Source organism: Panthera leo, chromosome E1 (assembly GCF_018350215.1).
Source record: "Panthera leo isolate Ple1 chromosome E1, P.leo_Ple1_pat1.1, whole genome shotgun sequence".
NCBI lineage: Eukaryota > Metazoa > Chordata > Mammalia > Carnivora > Felidae > Panthera > Panthera leo.
The window spans coordinates 20129733-20140306 of NC_056692.1; the positions used below are offsets into that span (position 1 = coordinate 20129733).

General features: G+C 52.0%; 1 protein-coding gene across 1 annotated transcript in view; it reads left to right on the forward strand.

The window, feature by feature from the left end:
• The window catches only part of RHBDL3 (rhomboid like 3), a 49950-nt gene extending 40440 nt beyond the window's left edge, over nucleotides 1–9510 (forward strand). Inside the window, exons 8-10 of the mRNA XM_042916484.1 lie at nucleotides 1917–1977; nucleotides 5116–7977; nucleotides 8477–9510. Coding sequence (XP_042772418.1) covers nucleotides 1917–1977; nucleotides 5116–5387 — 333 coding nt within the window. The 3' untranslated portion in view covers nucleotides 5388–7977; nucleotides 8477–9510. The remainder of the gene's footprint in view (nucleotides 1–1916; nucleotides 1978–5115; nucleotides 7978–8476) is intronic.
• The last annotated feature ends 1064 nt before the right edge of the window (nucleotides 9511–10574 follow it).

A 10574-nucleotide genomic window follows, 5' to 3' on the forward strand; every position in this document is an offset into this window, starting at 1 on the left:
GGGCTTCTCTGTGGGCAGTTGCCAGCAGGTGACAACATCGCCTGCCATCGGCTTCTTAGCATAGAACACGTCAGCAGGCGAAGATGAGACTTCCCCACCTGAAGAGCAGCCATGTGTCGCCACCTTACCCTACGTGAAGAGGGCTCTCCAGTCAGTGAAGAACAATGGGGAAAAGGGAGGCAATGGGCAGGAAGCCGAACGCCTTCTGCAGGATTTCATCCTCTTTTTGGCAGATGCCCCGCATCCTGCTTGCTCCACCGAAGGTTCCATAAATGTTATTGTATGTGCCAATGCTCAGGGCCTTGGTAAAATTTAACACGTTCCCCCAACGTCAAAGGAGTGCGAGACGTGTCCTCAGCTGGGCCTGGGCCAGGCAGCAAAGACAGAGCGGGTGGGTGGGAGGGAACAGAAGCCCCTGGCTCTACCCCGTAGCCTCCTTCCCTGTGGCTGGTGTGTTCCAGGGAGATTCCAGACTTCTGTGCGTGCCTCTATAAATGACACGGTGCTTTGAATGCGCCGCGGGAGAGCCCCTCAAAGGAACCCTGTGGCAAAGTCTTTTGTAAAGTGAAAAATCCTTTTGTAAGATGAATAATTGTACTCTGTCTATCTGCTTTGGAGGTTCAGAGTGTCCTGAGATTCTCAGGGGAAAGAGCGATTTGTTTGAAGGCCATCTGGCTCCCCCTTTTTCCAATGCCTGATCCTGTACAGCATCCCCCTCCAAGTGACGTAAAGCCCCCGTTTGGAGCTCTCAGTGATGGGAAACACACGGTCCCCCAGGATGGAGCGTTCCATCTTTGGACGGCTCTTGCTTATTAGAAATGGAAACATCCCGAGCCTAAAAAAATTCTCTGATGTTTTCATCCATTGAATCCTCCACTTACAGATCACACTGAATATGACCTTTCCTTATGGTGACTCACTTGATACTTGATAACAGTGAACTTGACCCTGGGTCTTCTCTTCATCTGTTTCTCACATGCAGGATTTTGGTTTCTTTCATCATCCTGATGGTTCTGCTTTGACTTTGCTTGGTTGCCGTCCTGCATCCCTTTGGCAAACGTGAGACCTGACAATTAAGGCAGCTTTCAGGTGTTGTCAGCTCATGTAGAGGGGGCAGGGACCTTATCTTCCTAGATCTGGATTCTCTCCTTTTTCTTTCTTTCTTTTTTTTTTTTTTAATTTTTTTTTTAACGTTTATTTATTTTTGAGACAGAGAGAGACAGAGCATGAATGGGGGAGGGTCAGAGAGAGAGGGAGACACAGAATCCAAAACAGGCTCCAGGCTCTGAGGGGTCAGCACAGAGCCCGACGCGGGGCTCAAACCCATGGACTGCGAGATCATGACCTGTGCTGAAGTCGGACGCTCAACCGACTGAGCCACCCAGGCGCCCCCTTTTTTTTTTTTAATTTTGAGAGAGAGAGAGAAAGAGGGCGGGGCAGAAAGAGAGGGAGGGAGAGAATCCCAAGCAAGCTCATCATAGAACCTGACGTGGGGCTCGATCTCACGAATTGGGAGAACATGACCTGAGCTGAAACCAAGAGTCCTATCCTTAACTGACTAAGCCACCCAGGCACCCTATAATGTCAGGTTTTCTTTTCTTTTTTTTAAACTCTTTTTTTTTTTAATGTCTTATTTATTTTTTGAGAATGAGAGAGTGCGTGCACGTGTCCGCGGGGGAGGGGCAGAAGAGGGGGAACAGAGAATTGGAAGTGGGCTCTGCACGGACATGGCTGACAGCAGCAAGCCCCAGGCGGGGCTCGAACTCACGAACCCTGAGATCACAATCTGAGCCAAAGTCCGACACTCAACCAACGGAGCCACCGAGGAGCCCCGATGTCAGGTTTTCTTAAACAAGATACATCCGCGGAGGCGTGGTCCGATCTGGAACTAATGGAACTTTCTCCTTTTGCTGTAGAACTGGTCAGGCATGAAGTGTCAGTTCAAGCTGCTGCGGATGGCTGTGGCCTTGATCTGTAGTAAGTACTGACGGGGCAGGCTGGGTGGTGTGGAGCCCTGCACCAGGCCTGGAGGATATAAAGATAGCACAGTCCCCGCCCTCGAGGGGTGTGTGATCAAGGGAAAAAGGGAGACATGTCAATGGTATGTGACAAAGTGGGGCTGTTAGAGAAGTCTGGCCCACTCTGCTACCACTTAATCTTTCTTAAAGTTTTTATTGACTTATAACATGGAACCAGAAAGGTGCGGGATGAGTATCCAGCTCAATGACCAGCACCCAGATCAAGAAAAATAACTTTTTTTTTTTTTACATTTATTTATTTTTGAGAGACAGAGTGAGACGAAGTGAGAGTGGGGGAGGGGCAGAGAGAGAGGGAGACACGGGATCGGAAGCAGGCTCCAGTCTCTGAGCTGTCAGCACAGAGCCCGACGCAGGACTCGAACCCGCAGACCGTGAGATCATGACCTGAGCCGAAGTCAGACGCTCAACTGACTGAGCCACCCAGGCGCCCCAAGAAAAACAACTTCTTAATAATTTTTGGGTCATGGAGTCAGTCCTTTGAGATCTGTTAGAAGCTAGAGACCCTATCCCCAGGATAGTACGTATGTGCACATGTGCGTGCACACACACATACTCACTTGCAATTTAGCAGGTTCACAGGCTGTAACTAATCCTTGAACCCCTGTGTCCAGGGTGTGGTGGGGCTCTCGTCGGGAGAAGTCAGTTCTGCCTGCAGAGGTCATTTTGAGTGTCCAGAACAGAGACCAGCTGCAAGAGGACATTTCCGGCAAAGAAAGATACAGTGTATGGAGGGAGGGTCATGACTGTCAAGTCAGTTGGCGAGACTGACATGTGAGGTTTGGGACTGTGTGTGTTAGTGGTCAGAGATAATAGGAGTCAGGTCATGAGGGCTGTAAATGCAAAGAGAGAGGTTGGAGTTCAACCTGGATGTGCCAGGAGGCCGCTGGAGGGCTTTAAGCAGGGGAGTTACTGGCAGATTCAAGATTCAGGAGACCAGTCAGGCTCAGAGTAGAGAAGGAGTTGGGGGTGGGGAGTGAGACCAGAGGCCTTATTAGAGGCTCATTTGAGGTGATGAGCCTCTTCCAGAAGCGATGGAGGCAGAGAGAAGAGGGGACACATGGTCTGTCATTCAGGCCTCAGAACACGGCCATGAAGAGGGTATTTTTTTTTTCAATTTTTTTTTTTAATGTTTGAGACAGAGACAGAGCATGAATGGGGGAGGGGCAGAGAGAGAGGGAGACACAGAATCGGAAGCAGGTTCCAGGCTCTGAGCCATCAGCCCAGAGCCTGACGCGGGGCTCGAACTCACGAACCGTGAGATCGTGACCTGAGCTGAAGTCAGACGCTCAACCGACTGAGCCACCCAGGCGCCCCGAAGAGGGTATTTTTTATAAGGCTTGGTTTACCGGTAGACACTGGGGACACACTGCTGGCCCAGGGCCACCCAGCTGGCGGTGATAGAGGCAGAATTCAAAGCCAGCTTGTGCCATTTCTAATGCCCGCTCTTTAGCCAGGCTGGGCAGGAGCACCTGGGCTGTCTGCCTGGGTCCACCTGCTACGCGGGGAAGAGGAGGGTGGGCCAGAACAGCCATGGGCCTGTGTGGACCGCACTTCCATCCACTTGCACATCTCTTGCTCGAAGGCCCACAGATTCTTTGAGCCAGGTCAGTGGGGGATGGTGGGGTGCAGTGGAGTGGGGGTGGGGTGAATGTTGCTTCCCTGTCTGCTCAGACTGTTTGTATGCAAGGAAGGGAGGAGAAGCCTGAATCTTGCTGTTTAAAACAGTCTAACTCTAAGCATCATAAAAACAAAAATGCTGATTTTGGAGGTGGGGACCAGTGTCTTTCAAACCTCCTTTGTGGCACCCAGGGCCTGCTAAGCAAAGGCAGGAAGATACCCCAGGGCCTGGGTTGGGGGGGTGGTCAGGGAGGACACAGTGTTGGTTCCCGGCTGCTCCTTCTCTGCCATCTATCGGCCATCCTTGGAGTTGCAGGGCCCAGGCCGGAAGATTAGGCAATTCCCAGGGGATGCTCATCCCTGGAGGCGCTGGCACCCCCGGAGTGGTTAAGGCGGAGAAGAGCATAGTGGCTCATTAAATGGCACCTGAACAAGTGCAAAATTCACCTCAAAGGACTTCCTTGCAATCTGTCAAATTTGCCTTGGTTTCCTCATCTGTGAAATGGGGATGAGAAGGCTTGCCCTAAGTGTTGTTTTGGTGGTGGGCAATGAAGTGGCAGTTTCCCAGCGACCATCCTTTCAAGAGAGTACATCCTGTTGGACTGGGTGACTCAAGACGTTCATGCAAGAAGAATGAATTGGAGAATGGGATGGGGGCTTTTTAGACTCTGTTAAGAGAGAAATTCTAGCACTCTGTTGGCACTGTCTATTCCCAGTCCTTCGTTGCCCTTTTCTCCTTCCATCCCGTGTTTCCAGTCCCAAAAGCACTGGTTCTGAGGGTTTTCTAAATGTTTTGAAGCAATACATGAAAACGCTTTATAAACTGTAAAGTGCTAGCACATATTGAAGTTGGTATTGACGCTCCAGCAGTGCGGCCTGGTAGTTAGAGGCTGACACTGTACAGATGGGGAAACTGAGCCTCCAGGACCCATGCATGCGGAGGAGCAAGGGTCTTTGGGTTTCGGCACAAGCTGTCCCCTCTGCCTGGAATGCTCTTTCTTCTTAGGATCTTCTCTTGATATTTCACATCTCTGCTCAAATTTCATGTCTCTAGGGAGATCTTGCCTGATTCCCCAAACCAAAGGATCCCCCTCCTTAGGCCCAGCATTGATTGAAAGTCACCTGTTTTCTCCCCCATAGAATTTTTCTTACTGGAATTATCTTATGTCTGTAATTGACGCTGGTCGATTGCCAGATCTGTAAGCCCTGGGAGAACAGAGGTTGGTCTGTCTTCACTACTGTGTCTCCAGCGCAGAGAACAGACAGTGCTCAGCCTAATGGGTAGTGAATGAATTAATGGGTGGGTGGCTGAGGCAGGGGGTTGGGTGTGTGGATGGATGGATGGATGGATGGATGGATGGATGGATGGATGGATGGAGTGAGCGAGCGAGTGCAAGGCGTCTCTCTCAATCCCTGCCCAGTGGCCCTCCTGTGACTTCTCTGTCCTTCCTCCTTGCAGTGAGCATGGAGTTTGGGCGGGCTGTGTGGCTCCGGTTCCACCCATCAGCCTATCCCCCGTGCCCTCACCCCAGCTTTGTGGCGCACTTGGGCGGCGTGGCCGTGGGCATCACTCTGGGCGTGGTGGTCCTGAGGAACTACGAGCAGAGGCTGCAGGACCAGTCGCTGTGGTGGATTTTTGTGGCCATGTACACAGTCTTCGTGCTGTTCGCTGTCTTCTGGAACATCTTCGCCTACACCCTGCTGGACTTAAAGCTGCCACCGCCTCCTTAGGAGGCTGGGGGACCGAGGTCAGGGAGGGGAGGGAGAGGCAACAGCAGGAAGGAACATGTACATTCTTGTTCTCAGCGCCAGCTCCTCCACGCTGAGGAGTAGAGAACAAGATGCTCGGCCGCTGTGATGTTTGCGTTCAGGTTTGGACAATGGAGCCTCTTTTCTGAAAGGCGCCTGCTGGATGAGTTGGATGTGGTTACCATTTTTTTTCTACACTGTTCTGAGGACATCGGGCCAAGGCGAAGGCCTGGGGTGCCCTTCCCTTGGGCTGAGCCTGTTCTGTGTGTTTAGGGGACCCCTCTCGTCACAGATTGGGCTTTCCTTCTCCCTTGTCCACACACTGAGATGTCTGGAAGGCCTGAGGATAGAGTAGCCAGGCGGACTCTTGTCCCGCCCAGCCCGGAGGTGCAGTCGCAGGCCAGGAAATGTTCCCTCCGCAGCTACTAGGTTTGGAGCTCTGGAGTGGAAGAAGACCAGGTGGTGGACATGTTAGTTTGAGTCTAGAGGAGCCCAGGGTCCCCCCTGTTGGTGGGCACTGGGGCATGGCCTCTAGTGCCTGGGGTAGGCGGAGGAGGGAGATGCTGTAAGTCCAGGCCTCGCTCCTGCCCTGGAGGTGTCCAGTGAGCGAAACCCAAGAGGAGGGAATAAACTTCATCCCAAGTCCCACCCTAGGGAAGGCCCCATACCAACTTTGGCCTTCTCCCTCCCTGTCTTCCAGAATGCTGACATCTCACATCAGTGCCCCAGCGCCCCGTGGCCTGCCTTGTTTTTAGAGCCTTTTCCTTCATTTCCTGACCCTACATTGTGCCTCTCCTTTGTTCATGGGGACGTGTGTGAGTGTGTGCGTTGTATGTGTGTGGTGGATGAGGACGCCTGTGTGATGGTAGGAGATGCCACGGAAAGAATGTGAGGGGAGTTGGAGGCTACGGAGGAAGGCTGTGGGGGGAGTGTGGGTGTGCAGGAGGGTCTGCGTGAAAGGAAAGAAAGCACTGAGAGGTGGGAGGGTGTGACTGCCGAGGATCTTACTTTCAGCAAAGCTAGCCCCTTCCTTCCCGTTCCTCATCCTTTCCAGGCATCTCCCTGAGCGCCACTGACCAGTGGGAGACTTGTCCACGACGGAGGGAGCCCTTGGGCCCTCCCAAGGACCCTCAGGACGCCGTGGTTTGCCTTTGCCCAATTCCGTTCTTGTTTTCCTCTGGAATGACCTTCACGTGTAAAAAGGTTCTGTTCTCTTTCCCTTAGGAGGGCAGGAGCTGTGGGGGTGTAAGGCCGGGGCAGGAATGTTGAAGCCATGTGTCCATCTGAGTAGGGGGGACAGGAGGCTGCAGTCAAAGGAATTCCAATTTAGGCAGAAAACTGCTTCTAGAGAATTGTTGGGGATTCGGATGAGGGTCCGAGGTGAGGGCAGCCCATAGACTCAGATACTCAGAGCCTGGAGGGAACTTGGCAGGCTCATCCCTTCCTCTGCCGCACAAGTGGGAAAGCGAGGCTCAGGGAATGACTCCCAGGCAGGAGCGAGTGCAGGCCCTGAGCAGAGAGGAAGGGGAAGAAGGCCTTTGACAAAATCTGTGATTCCCTTTATACTGCTCGCGGAACTCCCAACCACTGACAACCCAGAAAGACGAAGAACTCCCGTCTGGGAAGCAGAGGGACTGGGTCTGCGCAGGGACGGGGCAGGAGCTTGGTCCAAAGTCAGCTGGGCCAGGCAGTTGGGGATCTTGGGCCACTGTGGCTTCCTGTCCTCCGTGATCACACATGAATGAGCAGGGTCTTCATTCAGCCCCAGGCTATGCCAACCGCCCCCCACCCCAACCCCGTCTTTGCCCAGTGCTAAATACATCATCCCGGTCCCCACATGTGGCTGCCGAGGTCACACCGCACTCAGGCTGACACGGTACTGAGGACTGCCCACCCGAGCTGGCGCGGGCCCAGGTCCGTGGCGGAGCTGCGTCTCCCTCGGGCGTCTTGTCTGTGTCCTGACAGCCTGTGTCTGCCCTCTAGAGAGAAGGGGTGTAGTCAGCTTCCTAGGAGGAGACCACGCTGGGACTGGGGGCCAAGAGGACTTGAGTGAGGATGGGGAGGGCGGCCCTGGCCATGGGCCACAGCCCCTCAACCGGAGCAGTGCTGTCCCTCACTGGAGGAGCGGGGAGGCAGGGCTTCCCTGCAGGCACCCCGGGTGCTCTGGGTTGTGGGTGGAGGGAGCAGTCACCCCTGCCTTCTCTGGGTGTGGCCTGGAGAGGGTCTTCCCCTCTCAGGGGCGAGAAGACTGTGAATAGAAGGCTCTAGCAAGCCCTCAGAGAAGCACCCGGGTCCCTCAGGTCTCCAGACGGGAGCTTGCTCCCGAGAAGGACTGTCTGAGGCGGAAATCCCATTTGCTGTCGTGTCTGAGATGCACGAAGGGAGCCTCACCTGACTTTAGGCCGCCAGCCGCAGCTGTTCCCTGTCAGCAGTGTCCAAAAGTGACCCCGAAGCTCGTCAGTCTGCTTAACACCCCCCTCTCCACTCTTGCCCAACCATCAGCTCCGAGCAGGGCCACGCAGTCACTCCACACAACCCAGGTCTCCAAACCAGGGCCAGAGACAATCGTCTGGTAAGAAAGGTTTCCTTTTTGGTGTCTGGCTTTCTCACCCTCCCCTCCCCCCCCCCCCACCGCCACACCCCCAGGGCCCGGCCAGCAGCACATCCCCATCATCCCTCCTTCCCCATCCAGCACAGCCCCTGGCCCAGCTTGGAGGGCAGTGTGCTATGGGGCCGGGGAGGGTGGCTGGTCTTGCGTCCATAGGATACAGAAATTGAAAGCCGGGGATCCCCCAAACAGCAGCCATAGATTTGCCCGCTCATTAAACAGAAGAGGAATCACAGAAACTAGGGAAGGGAAAACAAATCTTCAAAGGAGAAATTTTGCTTTAATGACACCATTAATCATTCATTTTTTTAATTAGGAAAAGCTCCCTAAAGAGGCATTTTTGCCAGCTAATAGGACTCTCCATTTCCACGAGGACCGTTCCTACCCAGAGGATTAGGAGAGTCATTGCTCACAAACCCAGATCTTCCCCCACAGTGTTCAATTTCGCTTGCAAATAATGCAGATTCCCAGGTGCAGCGGAAGCCATCTCCTGGCTGCCTTCATGTTGCTCCTGGGGCTGGCCGGAAAGCACCGACACTCCTCTGCCTTAAAAACCGTGAATTCCACCCCCAAGGACTTGAGTAAGTGGAAAACAAAAGGAAACACAAGCTGCAATGTTTGTTTCTAAATATTTTTGTATTGTGTACATTCTGTATATTTTTGTCGCAACATATTATTCGAGCACAGATTCCATTAAAGATTTTTTTTTTTTAAGCCATCGGTTATTCAGGAAGTGGCATAAAGGGCTGGCGTGGGAGCCCTGTTTCATCTTTGGAGGTGGGAGGTGGGGTGGGGGGACAGCAGCGGTGCTGGGCCTGTGATGTGCACAAGACAGAGCTGGGACTCAGCGCTTGGTGCTGCTGCTGGTGCTTCCAGTCTGGTGGAACCGTTTTTGAATTGCTGAACTCTTTTGAATGGTTGATGAGAGCTAGGTTTTCTCCTGCCCTAACAATGCGCAGGGAGACAGTTTTGTGTACAATGTGGAAGGGGGAGGTGGTCTGCAAATAAGGAAACTCACTCAGCTTCAGGTCAAGAGCTTTTGTGCCAGCTGTGCTCGTGGGGGTCCCGTCTTCCCCTTCTACCCTTACACGGTGGGAGATTAATGTTTTGACTACTGTTATTGTCGTAATCTTTGAAATACCTAGGTACTTCGTTCTTTACCCCAATAGCCTAGTCTGTAGGTCTTTCTAGGGGCAGTCAACATTCTGATCTGGAGGAAGGGATAGGGAATGTTCTCAGGGTGAAAGGACATGGTTCATGTACAGAAGGGGAAAACAAGAAGGGTGTAAGTGTGAAGGTCCAATGCTTGGTAGGTTTAACAACCAAATGGGCTTTGAATGGATGAAGTCTGAGGAAGTGAGTTGTTTACTCCAGCTTTTCTAAACCGATGACAGCGTATGTGGTTTGCAATTCATAACCGTTAAATTTCATTCGGGGATTAAACTACTCTGTTAAATTCAGCACGGGAGTCGTTTCCCATAATGTTCTTTCACATCAGTTTCCTGTACGTTATTAAAAGAAAAAAAACATTAAAAAAATTTTTTTAATGTTTATTTTATTTTTGAGAGAGAGAGAGAGACGGAGCATGAGTGGGGAAGGGACATAGAGAGAGGGGGACACAGGATCCAAAGCAGGCTCCAGGCTCTGAGCTGTCAGCATAGAGCCTGACGCAGGGCTTGAACTCACGAACCATGACATCATGACCTGAGCAGAAGTCGGACACTGAACCGACTGAGCCACCCAGGTGCCCCCCCCCCCCCCCCCCGCCGCTCCAAACCACATTTTTAAATGCTGCAAAAGTCATTCTAGAACAACTTGATTACAGCTCACGCTGAAGGTCAAAAAACTCATTTCTCTTTCAAGTGTGGATAACTAACTTCCCTAGAGGGAAGATCAGGACCCTGTCTGAGCACCCGTGCACCCCCTGTACCCCATCAGTTCCAGGCTCCAATACCTGAGGCACTGACAGACAAGCTCCCTGAATAGCCAAAAGCTGTTTAGATGGCTTTGCCTTTGGCTCCCTATCACTTCCCCCTTCACTTTTCTGGTTCCTCCCTTCTACCAGATTCTCATTCTTCCCATAACTTTGTAAGACATTAACCAGTGATAAGGTAATTATGAAGATAATTTACTGGCTACTTAGTATGTGCTGGGCACTGGATGAGGCATTTTCAATGTATTATTTTCATTTAATTGCATAGCTACTTGTGTGAAGTGAGTATAAATACGCCCATATTTACACATGAGGGGAAGGCTTAGAGTTTAGTGACTGGCAGGTGCTTTATGGCATAGATGGCTTCATACTATGGTTCCAAAGTTCATGCTCTCAACCCTCAGCTGTTCATCAGGTGTTCAAGGACACTGAAGTGTCAGGATGTTTGTTTAAAGATCCAGTCTCATTGCATTAGTAACAGTAATGAACCTTGGAATGTTTGTTCGGTGTTCACTTAATAGGATCTCTTTATCAGCCCTCCTGGAAGTGGTTTACAAGAAAATCCACAGCTATGAGTTCATTACTGCTCCCTAATCACCCCTGACCCCCAGGATCTAGCATTGATGCC